Here is a 16,886-nt window from a genome sequence, read left to right on the forward strand (position 1 = left end):
ATTTTCTTTTTTCTTTTTTTTCTTTTTTTTCTCTTTTTGTTTATTTATTAATTTTTATATATTATATATGTTTAAAATTTCTTATTATGGGTGACACATGTCTTTATATAATTGAATCTGAATTGACACGTTAACGGAATCTGTCAAGATTTTGGACCGAAGTTTAGTATATACAACTCTCAAAACATTTTATTGCAAGGTAGTGTAACAACATGGGTTGATTTTACATTTTTCTCTAAATATTATCGAAATCTCAACAAAGCCCTATAGGCCGGCTGAGCCCAGCCTCATATGGGATGGCGAAACCCAATCTAGTTGGGAAGGATGGGAGCATAGAAAGAAGCCTCATCGTTCTGCTATTATTCAAGGTATCAAGAATATATGTGCGTCCAACACAATGGGGCCACAAAATCAAATTCGTTAGACCATGATCTCTCTTAGGGTTCGTTTGAAATTGTGTTTTCAAAAAGTGTGATTGCAAATAGTGATTTTAAAATGTGCAAAATTTTAAAAATACAATTAAATGGTTTGACAAAATCGCAGTTTAGCCCTTAAAATTGTAGTTTAACCTTTAAAATTGTATTTTCAAAAAATCACAATTTTTTAATAACACAATGGCAAACAATTTATTTTTTGTGATTTGATTTATGAATGCACTTTTTGTTTATGAAATCGCAATGCCAAACACACCTTTAGCACCTTTAGCCATCAACTCGCGGAAAAACACTTAATAAAAGATAAAGGAAGTTGGGTCATTTAGATATTTGTTCAATTTGAGTCAGACACTCTTCTTCCTTAACTTTTTTTGAACTATTTTCCTTCTCTTAACTTAAGTATCGGGGTAATTAGTCAAAGTCTATATATATATATATATATAGTTGTCATAGATAAGAAGATTGATAGGTCTCAGTTGAAAATGCCAGCTGTGGGTAGGTTAATGTCTCTTTCCTTTCATGAATGAATGTTAAAAAACAATGCTAATTGCTAATTAACATACGTGATGAAATGAATGTTTATTGTTTGAGAAAACTACATTTTGCCCTCATAAACTATAACGCAGTGCCACTTTCTCCCTATAAACTGTCAATTACACTACTTTGCCCACATGAACTACTATAGTAGTTGACGTGCTAGTTTTGGCACGTCAACATTTATTGACGTGTCAAAAAATGGAATTGTTTGACACGTAACAAAATTGCCTTTTTTTTGTAGTGCTATTTTGTGCCCAAAATCCCATTCTGTCAGTCAAAGCCGTTAACTCAAATGGTCAACCTGTCACTTTGCCCTCATGAATTACAACGCATTGTTATTTTGCCCCATGAACTACAAGGCATTGTCACTTTGATCGTCTGAGTTAACGGCTTTGACTGACGGAATGAGGTTTTGGGCACAAAATGATAGTTCATGGGAGCAAAGTAGTACAATTGACAGTTCATGATGAGAAAGTACTAAGACGTTGTAGTTCGTTGGGGTAAAATGTAGTTTCCCCTTATTGTTTAATGAATACTGGGAAAGGAACCTGAAGCCCCCTGTCTATTATCCTTGAAGGCAGAAATAAAGCATATTTTTATGTAAAATTTTTGGTCATTTGGGATGAAGAGCTTGAACTAATGGCTGCTAAAAATACATGAAATCTCACTACAAGAAATTCCGCAATCAACTCGCTAAAGGTTACCGCAGTTGTCCCATCAAAATTTTTGATTATTAGCGACGACCTTATGTGAAATATTTAATTAAAATGAAAAGTGAATGATAGAGATATGAATGGTTCGAGTTCAGGACCTATACTCTAATACCCATATTAAATCATCATCTACTCTAAAAGTTTAAATCCATAAAAAATGATGAATTTAATTATTTATTTATAAGTTATTAGTAACCACATGCTATCGTCGTTGATAATAACCCATAGCCTTTATTAATAAGTTTGTACTTTTTTTTTAATATGTATATAAATTTAAGATTCTATTTATATAATTATCAATTGCGACGGAGAACAACTAAAACTCCTACATCATACAAGTAATCAGGACAGAAACACACAACTCTCACTCACATGTGTTAATCAAAGTTTTGAAATTGCATAAAAATGACCACAAAAAAAAAAAGCATCAACATCGATCTATTTGTAGAGAAAAGAAGTGGTTCTGATTTTTGGTACACCAAAAACAATGCCATTCTTGAAGTATATAAACATAAATATATACATATCAAGAAGTAATAAACTGCATCGATATCTCATGCAACTCAAAGTACATGGAAAGACGGGTAAGGATTTGACTCTCATAATGAGAATTTTCAAATCTAATCAGTATTATTCTTTTTTAATCTCATTGATGTCTGAGGTTGATAGGGTTGGGTCGGATATGACTCGATCGGATTTGAGGAGCGCTTGTGATTCTCACTGTCTAAGTCCCTCTTATATACTTCCAAGCAAACAGGTATTTTACCATGATCATGCACAGATAAAATAGTCACTCTGATCATTTTGTAATTTACATAACATGAAAATTAAGTCGTTCGTGATTTTTTTTTACTAGCAATTGTCGTCGCTGAAAGAAATATATTATTGTTATATGATTCTCACAACACCTGTGTGCTAAAAAAAAATCACCTTTATATATCATCAACAAGATATTCGCAACGCGATAATATCAAAATATTTCGTTGCATCAACAACAACGATCAAAAAATATGATGCCTAATAATGTGACCGTTAATTAAAGACCAAAGACCAAAATTTTTGTAGTGTCCTTTTAATTCGGGAAGGGAGGAAGATTATCATGGAGACAAATACAATGGGTCGGTCTAGATAATAATGGTGATAATTAGTCAACTTTAATTTATATATATATATATATATATATAACGAGAAGCAATAGATGGGAAAATAGAAAAGAAAAAAAAAATCTGTGTGGAAACCCATCAAGCCGCCTCTACTTTAGATCTAATTAAACGGTGGACGTGGAAGTTCTCTAAAGTGGCATAATGAGAATGGTCTACATAAATATAATGGTGATAATTAGTCAAGTTTAATTATATAGTTATATAGACAAAATGCTTGATAATAATAGAGGATCATAATTGATTAATTTCTACCGATTTCAAGAAAATTATAGATTTTCAAATGACGGACTTTAAGCCGTTTCTAAGTATTAAAAGGCTTAAAAAAATGTCACTTATTAAAATGTGTTATGTTATCAAGGCAACTAAAAATAATATTCATTTCAAATGGCTCGTTCTTCATTTTTGCAGTGCGATTCTTCTTAAAAAAATAAAATAAAAAATAAAAACTGTTTTTGGCTCAATGCTTTTTCACAGTGTAAAATGCTAAAATCTGATGAAAATATATATTCAATTCTCAACAATAATATGCCACTTTTTTAATAAGTAGTGACATTAATTTTCAAGCGTTTTGATGTTTAGAAACGGTCTAAATTCTGTAATTTAAAAGTCTACATTAATTTTCTTGAAATTGTAAAGAATTCTAATCCAAGATGAAGCTGTAAAATAAATCTACATAACATTTGATAAATTTCAGTATCTTATCTTAATTGTCATGGTTTATTGGTTTGTTTTCAAAATAAACTGATATTATATATATATATATATATATATATATATATATACATTCTAATTACATCATGAGCTGCTCGATAGCATTAAAAACGACAAATGGTTTGTTGAGGAGACGATAGACGTAAGCCATTTTACAAACGACAAATCCGTTGTAACGGAGACTTATGGCACCGAAAGTTGTGACATTTAATAGACTTGAGGAATATTATATTGGAGGGCGATGTTTTAAAAATTGTACACACGTTATGGAAGGAAGAACAGTCTTAGCAGTGAACATGGAATTATGATTACCATCCAAAGGCAGTAGTTCAGTGCCTTAAGGAAAACTTCATGAGGTTTAATCATGTATTTGAGCGAAGATTTGAATCTCAGTAATGAATAATCATTCATACAAACTTAATTAGTATTAGCTGCTTTAAGAAATTCACTGATGTCTTGATAGGGTTGGGCCAAGTTATGACTCAATTAGTTTTGAGCGGAAGCGTCTGTAGTTTTCATTGTCTAGGCTCTTTCTGAGCAATTCCCAGCGAGTATGTGCTATCATGGTAACGTTCTGTCCTAGTAGAGTAGTCATAATTGGTCGCTCACTCCTACTTTTCGCTAAAAATAAATAAATAAATTATTGACAACACTATTAACCTAAGAAATCTAAAGCAAAACCAGAACAAAGGAAACACAAAAAGCAAAACCAGAAGCATGCAAATAATATCTTAAATAAAGCGACGTTACAACGCACAATGGGTGCATTTACTGTTGTGTTTAAAGTTGTGCCCTAGTACTATTTAATAGCACGAGAAGTCCGGTGACCTGATTAGCAGCACATGTGATTCCGACACCACCATCGCTCTCTTACATTCCATAATGTTTTTCAGTATTATTCATTTAATTATCATAATAAAATTAAAATATTAAAGAAAACAGAACCGAAGATCAAGATAAGGCATGCATTTTCCATCATTTCATGCTATGAATTTCTGTTGTTCAATGTTCACAGTCAACCCCTGTTTCATTACTTTAACCAATTCTCTTCACTGCGTTGCTATGTTGTGTATATGAACTTCCTATCCCCTTCTAGTTTTGCTCAAAATTTGTATTATTTAGTATTAGAGTCAACTACCACGTCAAGCAAAAAATCAGAAGTAAGTCGTTGAGTATTTATGGAATCGAAAGAATTGTGTCATTTTTGTCGAGTTATGGAGAGGGTGACCTATAGGATGTATATGTATAATATTAAGTCATCGAATACTGATAGATGCCAAAGGAGAAAGTGACTACCATTAGATCAGTGTAGACAGAGTGGACCGTCAAGTACGTCGGCTTTAGAGCATAATGATATGTTGTGGTTTTAAGTATCTTACATGACTTAAGTACAATCTTGATTATTGGTATATACTTTCTTATGCATGGTAATTAATGCACCCTTCCACAAACAAAAAAGTATGGGTATTATACATAAGCATAATGTTAAGTCATTGAATACTCATAGATGTCAAAAGAGAAAGTGGCTACCATCGGATGAGTATGGATAGAGTAAGTCATCGTAAACGTCGGCTCTAAAGCTTGGTAATATGTTACAATTTGAAGTATCTCACATGGCTTAAGGGTATATTTGAAAGGCCTAAAAGTGTATTTAACACTCAAAAAGTTCGTTTGAAGAAAAAAGTATCGATTTGGTAAAAGAATTTGAAAGTGTTTTTAAAGGTCTAAAAACACTTTTTGATTTAAAAGCTCTATTTTTCAAATACAATCTCAAATATGTTCTAGGTAGTATTTTATTCATATGTATGTAAGTTGTCCTATTCCCTCCCATTACAAACGGTTATCAAATATGAGTTGTAATCTCTCACACTCTCCGAGTCTCCTTGTGGGTTTTCAACAGTTTTTCTGTGGAAAAAGTAAAGTAAAATATACAACAAAGTCCTCCACTATCTTAAATTTTACAAACCATATACTTAGCAGCCGCTGGCCCAGCCCCTTCAAACTAATATAAAGAGAGAGGCAGTCCACTGTTTCACCCACAAAGAGAGATAGGGAGAGGGGAGCTACTGCCCAGAGCCGTCGGTATCGCCGGCGAAAGGAAGTTTCAGGCTTCCCTTAGCCAAAACCCACACACCAAACCGGGTTTAGAACGGATTTTAGTAGACCAATAGCTTGGTCGGTATTCTCTGTCCCAAAACCATCCCTCAAAAAAAAAAAAAAAAAACCATCCCTCAGCCACCCATATATTCTCCGAAAAGCTCATTTCCGCCGAAAATCCGGTGACCCGGCTTGACCCGGTTAAAATTGGAGATTTTTCTCAAATTCATTGCATATAGGTATATTTTCTGATGTGTCCTTTCATTTTTATGGTTTCAATTTAATGTTAACTGTACGTAGTGGGTTATGATCAACTTACAAAGAGTTGAGAGAATTATTGGCATTTCTAGATATCTCAATTTGTAGCTTAATTATATATGCATCAAAGTTTTTATTTGGTTGATAAATGCCTTAGACAAATATGACACTGAGAGGTCGTCAATGGTAGTTTATTCGATTGGAGTCCATGCATTACGAAACGGAGGTTATTAGATCAAATTCATCTTTTCATTTTTCTCCCCTTGTGTATAGACATGTCAAAATATATATGACTTATGGAGGTAAGGGATTAATTTGGGAAATGTAATTAGGAAAAATCTAAGGATTTTGCAATTCGATCTTAGAGATAAATATTATATACAATACTTTTATCATAATTTATTGATATAGCACTACCAACCAAATTTTAAATTTTTTTTTTTTTTAACAATGACTAATTGGTTGCGCTACATCAGCAAAATGATATAAACTGTGATATATGTCATTACCCTTCTTTATTTAATGCTAAATAATACACCTCACTTTACCATTATCTTACTATGTTGATATGACAATAGTATTCACTAACCTTTTTTTTATTTATTTAAATTTTGTTTTTAACAAGAGTCTAATGGTTGATAAACAATGTCACACCAGTCTAATAGAATGCATGTGTAATTTTTAACATTATTATAAGAACAAATATAATAAATTGAGGAATGTGGTTGAATTTTTTTTTTGCTATTGTGCACATTCAGGAGGTAAGCGGAATTAGTTAACTTGAATTTAGTTTAAGAGAAAGAGAAATGCTACACACACTCCCACCTCCACACTTTCAAGTGTAGACTCTTTGACGTGGTCCTAAAAAAAACCATTAGATCCAAAATTCAAAAGTAATTTATCTAAAATTTAATAGTAATTTTAGAACCAAGTTAAAAAAAAAAAAAAAAAAAAAAAAAAAAAAAAAAAAAGTGCTTTAAAAGTGTGAGATTAAACCTGTGTGTAGCATTTTTATTAGTTTAGACGTACTGATCACATGATGATGTCAATAAGGAACAACATTGACCATGGTTACAAGAGAGAATCTTTTGATTGTTGTTACTTAGTCTTCCACTACGTCAGAATTTCATCGCCATAGGTCTCAAAGAAAATGATGAATGAATTTAATTTATTGCTCGCAGAATAATATCATCTATATAAGTGACTAGGGAACTCTCCTTTAAATATATGAAATATTAGTGATTTTTAGAAATGAAAAATATTGTTAATAGTCATCTCTCATTACATGCATAAAATTCTCATATGGGACGACCGATTACACTATCAATTTCTATAATATTCTTTTTATAACTAAAAAATTTATAATTTTCTCTATAATATTCTACTTATAACTAAAAAATTTACACTACCAATATTCTTTTTTTTTTTTTTTCTCTTTTTTTTCCAAGGAGTTGTTAAGCAAGAGAATTAAGGTATGATTGAGAAGAAAAAGTTTATGCTGCAATGAAAATGGTAAATATTTATGATTTATAAAAGCATTCTTGTTTTGATAGATTAGATTTCTGAGAAATCCTTTCCAGAGTTAAATTTTCGGAACAAATGATTTTCTATTTATATATAATTTGGGATAAAGATATATACATGTTGAATCCTTGATATATATGCCAATAATATTGGGGGCCATTAGAATTTTTTTTATTGCAAGTGGTAATTCATTTGGTTTAGTTTTCTTCATCAGCTTATCATCTTATTTTTCATTTTGTGGAATTTATTTGCTCATAGAAATATATCTTAAAAGTTTAATTTTCTTTTGTTTCTTTATAATAGCACTAATATATAGTTGTATCTTTTTCAGTGTGTGGATATAAAGCAAAGGTTAATTACTAAAAAGCCATGGCTGTAAAACTCAACAACTTTGCCTTTGAATCCCTTCCTTCAGTTGCTCTCCTACCTATGAGAGCTCAGAGATATCCCAAGTTTTTTATGACTTCCACTCTGCACTCCAACTCTAAGTGAGTCCATTCTTCAAAGTCTCTCATCATGCATTTGAGTTGTTGACTATTTTAGCTGTAACCAATGACCTAACAATACTAATTAGTTTTTTTTCTTCTTCTTCTTTAATTCTAGAGGGAAATCAATGTCTTTAGGTCATGCTAATGTTAACGTAGTCCATCCCATGCTACCAGAAAAGGATGAAATCTTCAAATCTATGGAGGAGTGGGTCAGGACTGACATCTTAACTCTCCTAAAATCTGTAGAAAAATCTTGGCAACCACAAGACTTTTTGCCAAATCCTACCTCGGATGGATTCGTTGAGCAAGTCAATGAACTCAGGGAGAGGACAAAGGACATTCCGGACGACTACTTTATTGTCTTAGTTGGCAATATGATCACGGAAGAAGCCCTTCCAACTTACCAAGCACTTATCAATGGCACGGAATTTTTTCACGATGAAGCGGGTAGTGATAACACACCTTGGGCAACATGGGCAAGGGGATGGAGTGCAGAAGAAAACAGGCATGGTGATCTTCTCAACAAATACCTCTATCTTTCTGGACGAGTGGATATGAAACAAATCGAGAAGACAACACACTATTTGATTGGGTCAGGAATGGTGAGATATGCAACAATTCTTTAACGTATTTTTGTTACTTGCCCATAATTCTTGTGTTAATGGCCCAATTATTGATTCGAAAACCTTAGGATTTTTAGATACTAATTTAGTTAAACCCTTAATCCTTAGGATCATAATATTCCATCACGCTACTATAATACCAAAACATTTTGATCCAACTTATATATCAACTCCCCTGCGACTTAAACTCATGAATCTATAACATTGACATGTGTTCCTTAACATATGAGAAACACATATTGTTTTAATTAACAAGTGAGAAGCTCATGCTACCAATTGTTAAAGACCCAACTATTGATCCAAAAGTCTTAAGACTATTGGATACTAATTTAATATATATATATATATATATATATATATATATATATAATATTAAACGGACGGGTAGGTGGAAAGTATTCCCAACCGCATACCTTTGACCCGCTACTCATCCGTTTTAGGTGATTCTAAAAAAAAGATTTCACCCCCCAATTTTGAATTATTCTTCTTCAACAAGTTAATGTCCAGTATTTTTCTCTAATTAGGATGTCGGCATCAGGAAAAATCCCTACTTTTTTTCTATCTACACATCGTTTCAAGAAAGAGCAACATTTATCTCCCATGGAAATACAGCCAAGCTTGCCATGAAGCACAGGGAGGAAAAGCTTGCCCAAATATGTGGCACAATTGCTGCAGATGAGAAGCGTCATGAAACTGCTTATAAGAAAATAGTTGGGAAGCTTTTCGAGCTTGATCCAAATGAAACTGTCATAGCCTTTGCCGACATGATGAGGAGGAAAATATTAATGCCAGCCCACTTAATGTACGATGGCTACGATGAAAATCTTTTTGATCACTTCGCAAATGTTGCCTCTCGGATTGGTGTCTACACGGCCAAGGACTATAGAGAAATATTGGAACATTTGGTGGCTAAATGGAAGGTTGAGAAACTAACTGGACTTTCCGGTGAGGGGCGAGAAGCCCAAGACTATGTATGTGGATTAGCTGAAACACTGAGAAGGTTAGAGGAAAGAGCTCTAGCAAGGGCAAAAAAAGCATCCCCCATTTCTTTTAGCTGGATTTCTGGTAGGAAGGTGTAGCCTTAGAAAAAAAAAAAAAAAAAAATGAAATATGTTAGAGAAGTATACGAAGAGTTAAAAGGCTTAAATCCTTCACAATAGCCTTTTTACATTGCCACTACCCACAAGCAAATTGGAGGGGTTTGCAATAAACCTAATATTCCCTTCTCTCTGTACTTTGTTGTCTAAGTTGTTTCTAGTTGATGTTAAGTAAGAAACTAATTATTAGCTCTTTTTTTTTCCTGTTTATTTACTGTTATTTGTGTATTCTTAGTGTTGTTGTTTTAAAAAGATTTTCCAGAATATTGCAATTTCAAAACACACCTTATATTTTACATTATTTATCAATTGGGTTGTTGGGTATCAACTTAAAATAGGATCAATATTGTTTTATGTTTGGTCAGGTAGGGTACGTGTTTGTGTTTTGGTGAATTGTTTTTGTCATGGCCGATTATGGAGGAACGACTTTTTGGATGTTTTGGATTTGATTTCATTCGTTGAAATGGGGAGGAGGTGCCGTTTGGTTCTTCTCTGTTTCGTTTAGCCCCTAGTGTGTTGATATTGTTTGATTTCCTCCCCTGAATTGGGTAGCTAGCTTTGCAGTAATTCTTGTAACGCTCCAACTTTTATATAAGTTGCAAAGCAGAATTAAATCAATTTTACGTGGCATTACCATCTTTACATACACTTGCAGCCAAAGAAAACATGTATTATTATTATTATTATTATCAAAATTACAACTCACCCATCTTCACATAATACCACATCTTCTAATATAAAATAACATTAGGGAAACCTCAGTAAGGCCCCTGAATTTTTACCCGATTTTACAGACTCTCCTTGAACTTCCAAATATCTCATTTTGGACCCCTGAACTTCCATTTGCTCTCACTTTGAACTCCTCTGTTAATTTTTAACGTTAGATTAAACGGTTTGACTTTTTATACAGATTATACCTCCACGTTAAACTACACAGTTTTTTGCCTCAAAACTACAACACCCACCCAGCCCAAAACGACATCGTTTTGGGCATTAAAATTATTTTTTTAAAAAAATTTAAAAAAAAAAAAAGAAAAGAAAAGAAAAGGCAAAATATTAAAAAAAAAAAAGCTCAAAAAATCGAGGTGGCTCCATGGCGGTCACGGGGGTGGATCGACCCTCACAAAAAAGAGCCAAAAAAAAAAAAAAAAGAGAGAGAGAATGGCTTTGGGGAACTTTGGGGAGTTGGGCGGACCACCCTCCGAAGGCCAGGGTCAGTCGACCGCGAAGCCAAACCATCAAAGAGCCAACGGGCTTTTAAGGTGTGAGGAGGACTCCTATAGCCATGGGAGATCAGTACCATATCCCGACCATGGGGTATCTTAATAAAAAATGGGGTGGTTCGGCCACTCCATTTTGGCCAAGGGGTGGATGGAGCCACCCTGATCTTTCTCCGTCTTTTTTTTTTTTTTGCCCTTTTTTAAAAAAAGAGAGAAAAAAAAAACACACACACAATTTTAACGCCCAAAACAACACCGTTTTGGGCTGGGGTGTTTTTTTTTAAAAAAAAAGTTTTTAATATTTTTAATATTTTGCAGTTTTTTTTTAAATATAATTTTAATACCCAAAACGGTGTCGTTTTGGGGCGGGTGGGAGCTGTAGTTTTGGACATTTTCAGAATTTCAAGTGGGTTGGGTAGGGGTATAATGGGCATAAAACGTCAAACGGTTTGAATTTAAAGTTGAAAACTAACAGAGGGGTTCAAAGTGAGAGCAAATGGAAGTTCATGGGTCCAAAATGATAGATTTGAAAGTTCAGGGGGAGTCTATAAAATCAGGTGGAAGTTTAGTGGGCCTTACTGAAGTTTCCACAATAACATATTATAATATTAACCATAATGTCATTACAACTACATAAGACTAATATTGTCTTGACATCAAATCGAGAGATGTCTCAAGGGCATTTATTCTCATAATTTAAATATTGACTCAATATGAATCAGGTCTTTCGAAAGGTGAGAGGCCTCCTGCAAGCCTCATGAACCAATAGCCAAGGTAGCATAAGGGTCATCATTTAACTCCTTGTCACCAACATCTATAAAATTATCACAATTTTACAAGGAGAACGTGTGAGTCCACTATTCAGTAAATATAAAATATGCTGACCATATATGTATGATGTGAGCCCCTTTTTTTTCCCCTTGAAAGTCTCTATCTCGAATTTACTAAACAGCTTGTCTTACATAGAGTTTTCACAAAATTGCTTACTTTCCAACATTTCATAGCTGATTTGTAAATCAAGCCTAGCGTTTTGCTTAATTCATACTTATAAAAGTCTCAAATATATTCATTTACATTTAATACATATCAATCCCCACATCTCATACTTTGGAGCAATAAAACAGTTTATAACAAGATAATAAAAAGTACATATTAAAAACATAAAACAATATATATCATTCTTGTGAGTGCACTTGTGAGGGTTGTGTCCCATATTAAGAAAATATAAAAGAAAATAGTGCTTAATATACCTAAGTGGACCTTAGCTCATTAGCTTAAGCATTTGGGTTAGAGTTGTGTTCAATTATGTATATTAATGTATTCTTGGTAAAAACTTCATAACCGTTTTATCTCCCAACAAATGGTATCAGGTTCATGGTTACCTTCTTGGGACGGATGTCTAGACGTATCGGGTTTAGAGTTGTGTCTCCATCCGCAACTCTTGACGTGAGACGGTCTTGGAAATGTAAATAAGGGGGAGTTGGGTCAATGTGAAGAGACTCTATAACCGCTTTATCTCCCAACAAATGGTATTTGAGTCATGGTTACCTTCCTAGGACGGGTGTCTGGGCGCGTTGGGTTTAAAGTTGTGTATCCATCCGCAACTCTTGACGTAAAACACTCTTGCAAATGTAAGCGAGGTGGAGTTGGGTCAATGTGAAGAGACTGTAATGACCCCGATGGGAAAATCAATTAACTGGTAATTAACCCCACGGTTTGTCTCTAGCACTATCCCTCACAAGACAAGACTCGGGGATCACAACCTCTCCTATACGAGAGACCTTAGCAGAAGACTTTTAAACTATAGGAATAGAGAGCAGTAACCTAAACAACCACACATTCATACACCAGAGTACACATAATACCTTATAATATGAAGATAAGTCACCAAATGCATCGGTCATCAGACCATCATCAGAACAAAATATTACATTCCTAAATCATAATTGTCTCATCAAAAGATCCACAGATCAAATCTTAAGCTTAAGTAAGGCTAAGGAGATAATAATCTTGATCATGTCTACTCAGGTGGTTCCTCCATCATCCCACATGGACTTCAACTACTCAGAGTTCATATCCTCAAAAATGACTCGGATCAAGTCCTGTGCAATCACTCATGTCGGATCCGAAGGCATCGTTGTCTAGGCTAGCTAACCACACGATTATTCATAGTGGAGGGGGAAAATCATAAAAACAGGGGGTAAGTCTAAAGACATAGTGAATGTTAATGCACATAATACCCATGCCAGTTTAGTGATGAACTCTATTTGATAAAGTATGCAACAGTTTAATGATGACAATTTTCCATAAGTGTGATATAGATATATAATACATGCTTATAATCATGAGTAACAGTGATAGTTCAACAATATGGTCTACCCAAAATATTACGCATTCTCAGCAGGGTTGGCGCTGTCCCGATAGACCTGTAATATAAAACCGGTGCCTCGAATATTGTACGCTACCGTCCATAACATTAGTGGCACGACCGAGTCTGACCTCGGGTGGCCCACACCACTAATAATGTATGTCCTATAGTGACCGCCCGTTAAGGCTGCGCCGGTCACGAAACAACCATTGGATCCAAGACCTATATATCACACATACATATGACCATAAAGTTAACCTGTATAGTAAGCCCATGACCATTATCTCACATATACCGGTATACCATGTCATACGATGCAATTTATCTTATCCGTATTTTACATGCATTCTTTTATAAGTCCCACTTTCATTAACACGTTAAGCACAATGTTTTTCACAAATGCTAGAGTTCATGTGCAGTAGAAAAATATGTTTTCATGAGAGTTACAAATATGCATGTTTTGATACACAAAATAGACGTGGAAATGTGGGAAAATAAATTGCGAGCATTATGTGAGTTAAAACTAACCTAGATCGATTAAATCCTCCAAGTAATCCTCCAACAAGTTCGGGTTCTCCAAATCTGTGCAAAATCCTCCTATTAGTTCTAAGTTCACTAAAACAAACCCTAGCTTGAAAACATGGGGCGTTGGGTGCTTAGCAAAAGAGGCCATCTCCTGGACGTCCCTGGGCAAGCGCTCGATCTAGGGACGAGTGTTTGTCCAGTTAGGTTCAGGCGAAAAAACTCGTTTGACCCACTTATTTCCCGAGCTTTCTAACGGTCTCTTTTGCTATCAAAAGGCTTTCTAATACTATTCTAAGCATAAAAACGTTTCTAACAGTAAGATTAAATCTAGGCAAGAAGAAACACTAACCAACAATAAGGCTTACAATAACTAAGCTATTAGAATGAAACTTAAAGAAAACGGTAAGGATTACCTCAATCGAGCAAATTCTCCAAGTAAACTCCACCAACACTCACAAAAATCTCACCACTCTCACAAAACCGAAATGGCAGAGTTTCCTTAAGCTTCTAAGGTGGAGAAAATCGAATGGGGTGGAGGGGTATTTATAGGGGATGAGTCCGAGGGCAAAATGGTGAAAAACAGGAAAGGGGCGAGCACCCATAGTACTACGGGGAGCGAGCACTCGTGTACTGTTGCTCAGAGGGGTCAAGTGGCAAGTGACACGCGCGGATAAAAACTAGCAGTAAACAAAAGGTCAACGAGCGCTCAACTTGGTCCCCACCCGAGTGTTCATATACGGTTGCCAGGCGAGCACTAGTGTGTCGTCCCCCACACGAGTGTTCAACTACTGTAGCTCTGAGACCCAAAAATTTGAAAAATGTCATTCTAGGTGTCCCTAATGACTTAAAGTCCAATTAACCTTCTAATTAAGCTGTCTTAAGCCTAATTGATTATTTAGGTCACTACAGAGACTCACAAGTAAGGGGGGATTGTTGTGAGTGCACTTATGAGGGTGTATCCCACATTGAGAAAATATAAAAGAAAATATGGCTTAATATACCTAAGTGGACTTTAGCCCATTAGCTTAGACTTTTGGGCTAGAGTTGTGTTCAATTATGTATATTAATGTACTCTTGGTAAAAACTTCATAACTGTTTTCTCTCCCAATACATATCACATGCTTGATTAACATATATAATATAATATCAAATTTATTAATCACATTTCGTTTTGGTTAGTCATTTTTATTTCCCCTTACTCGAATTGGGGTGCTAAGTGTATAACCCCACTTAACTGCGGGGTACCCATCTTTTACAAACTTTTCACATATCACGTATAATTATATCTCATTTTCCTTTAAAACTCATTTTCTTTTAACACATGTAATATATAATACCAACATAATTTATTACAATCCTATCCCAAAATATACACGGCTTATAATCACACTAAAAATATTGTACAGTTTATGCAATAAAACATCAAGCATAGGGTCAATAAGTTTTATACTTACATTTTTCAATTAATCTCTTAAATGAAGAAGGATGCGTGTTTTTTCTTTCACTTCGACGCATAAATGAATCGGAGAAAATCCTAATTCGAAACAACTAATCAGTTACATAATTTAACTTTTTAAAGAAAGAGTTGGTTGCATCATAAATTCATGTACGATGAAGCTGCAGAAAATACTTATTACAAAGCTTTGCGCATCAATAGCTTGGGAGAAGGTGTTGGCAATATGTTTCTTTATTTTTATTTTTATTAAATTTTTAACATTCTGTTGGTAAGAACGTCTCACACGTTTCTCTTTTTCTTTGTCACTTCTTTGTCTTTGTTTGTACACTCTTTCTATTTTTATTTTATTTTACTTTTGTATTTTTTCTAAGGAAAAAGAAAAAACTGTTATCTATTACTAGTTTGTTTGAATGCTACGAAAATTATTATTATTATTTATTTTTAACTTCTTGTAGTATTTTCTAAATCACTCCAAACTATTATCTATTACTAGTTCTAACTATTAACCACTAACCTTAAAATAAATAGCTAACACTTTCTTTAATCTTAATAAAAATAATTAATCCAAATATCACCAAAACTAAATACTACTTAAATTTAGTTATTACATTTTCATCAGTTATTTATATATATACATAGTTTTTATGCCTGGCGTTACAATTGTTGTGAGTTGGTTTGATTACAAATTTGGCTTCCTTAAGGTTGTTGTATGAGGCGTTAGATGGGATGGTTGAAGGGTTGTGATTAATATTTTGTGGAGTAATGCTAGAAGTAGGACTTTTGTCCTCTTTTTACATTATCAATCAATTGGGTGGTTGAGCCTAATTATTTGCTCTTGTTGCGACAAAACTAAAATTTAGGATCCCAAAGAAGCAGAAAATAACAAAATAGAAAATAAATCAATCACACAAGACATCAAGATTTAGTTTAACAAGCCTACATTCACTGGCGAAAACGACTCAGAAGGAATTCACTATTAAAAGATGGAGTACAAAAGAATAATAGGGAGAAAACCGCTCAAAATACAAAGCTCCAATACACTCAAATATCACTGTCACATAAAAAAGAAAAATAACAAAAGAGAGAAAAATCAACAAAAAAGTAAACTATCTTTTTCTCTTAGTACCATGAGGCACCCACACAAAGTGAGAAAGCTGCAGCTTCTATATTTTTTTTGAAGAATGCTATCTGTTCTTCTGATGTTCGCCTGTATAGTAGGACTTTCTGGTCCTAAGTGTATATTATTTTCTAAAAAAATAAAAAAGAAAGTGGCAATTATTTCTCTCACTTGGTTTTTAGAAAATAATATTTACGTAGGACTAGAAAAATACCAAGAGAGCATCTAGCTAACATTTCCCTATTTTTTTCTTCACCTTGCCCTATGATGTTGACTTGAGGAAAACAAGTCATACCACAACAGCTTGCTAGCCCCATCTCTAGTGTCATCCATGTATGGTTTAAACACATCACGCTGATGTATGGTTGCTGCTCGATCGGTCTAGATCACACATTTCCCATCTCAATTGTCATTTACAAAGCTTGCAACAGGAAAGTAAGTCGTGTACTGAATATTTGAAACAAGCTAAACAATTGGCTGATGAATTATCTGCAGATATAAGCCCGCTGAGGATGATGACCTCATCTCGTTTATTCTCAGTAGATTAATCCAATG

General features: G+C 34.0%; 1 protein-coding gene across 1 annotated transcript; it reads left to right on the forward strand.

Moving 5' to 3' along the window:
- Window positions 1-5,633: 5,633 nt before the first annotated feature.
- LOC132179896 (stearoyl-[acyl-carrier-protein] 9-desaturase, chloroplastic-like) lies at window positions 5,634-9,803 on the forward strand. The gene is made up of 4 exons (XM_059592689.1): window positions 5,634-5,894; window positions 7,769-7,925; window positions 8,041-8,527; window positions 9,073-9,803. The coding sequence occupies exons 2-4, from the start codon at window positions 7,807-7,809 to the stop codon at window positions 9,625-9,627; spliced, it is 1,161 nt and encodes a 386-aa protein (XP_059448672.1). The 5' UTR covers window positions 5,634-5,894; window positions 7,769-7,806; the 3' UTR covers window positions 9,628-9,803.
- The last annotated feature ends 7,083 nt before the right edge of the window (window positions 9,804-16,886 follow it).

Source organism: Corylus avellana, chromosome ca4 (genome assembly GCF_901000735.1).
Source record: "Corylus avellana chromosome ca4, CavTom2PMs-1.0".
Lineage (NCBI taxonomy): Eukaryota > Viridiplantae > Streptophyta > Magnoliopsida > Fagales > Betulaceae > Corylus > Corylus avellana.

What these genes read in the sequence shown, in the direction of transcription:
- LOC132179896 (XM_059592689.1), top strand. Translation starts at nt 7,807, where the DNA reads ATGGCTGTAAAACTCAACAACTTTGCCTTTGAATCCCTTCCTTCAGTT. An exon ending in ACTCTGCACTCCAACTCTAA is followed by an intron (nt 7,926 to 8,040) that starts GTGAGTCCATTC and finishes CTTTAATTCTAG; the next exon opens with AGGGAAATCAATGTCTTTAG. An exon ending in ATTTGATTGGGTCAGGAATG is followed by an intron (nt 8,528 to 9,072) that starts GTGAGATATGCA and finishes TTCTCTAATTAG; the next exon opens with GATGTCGGCATCAGGAAAAA.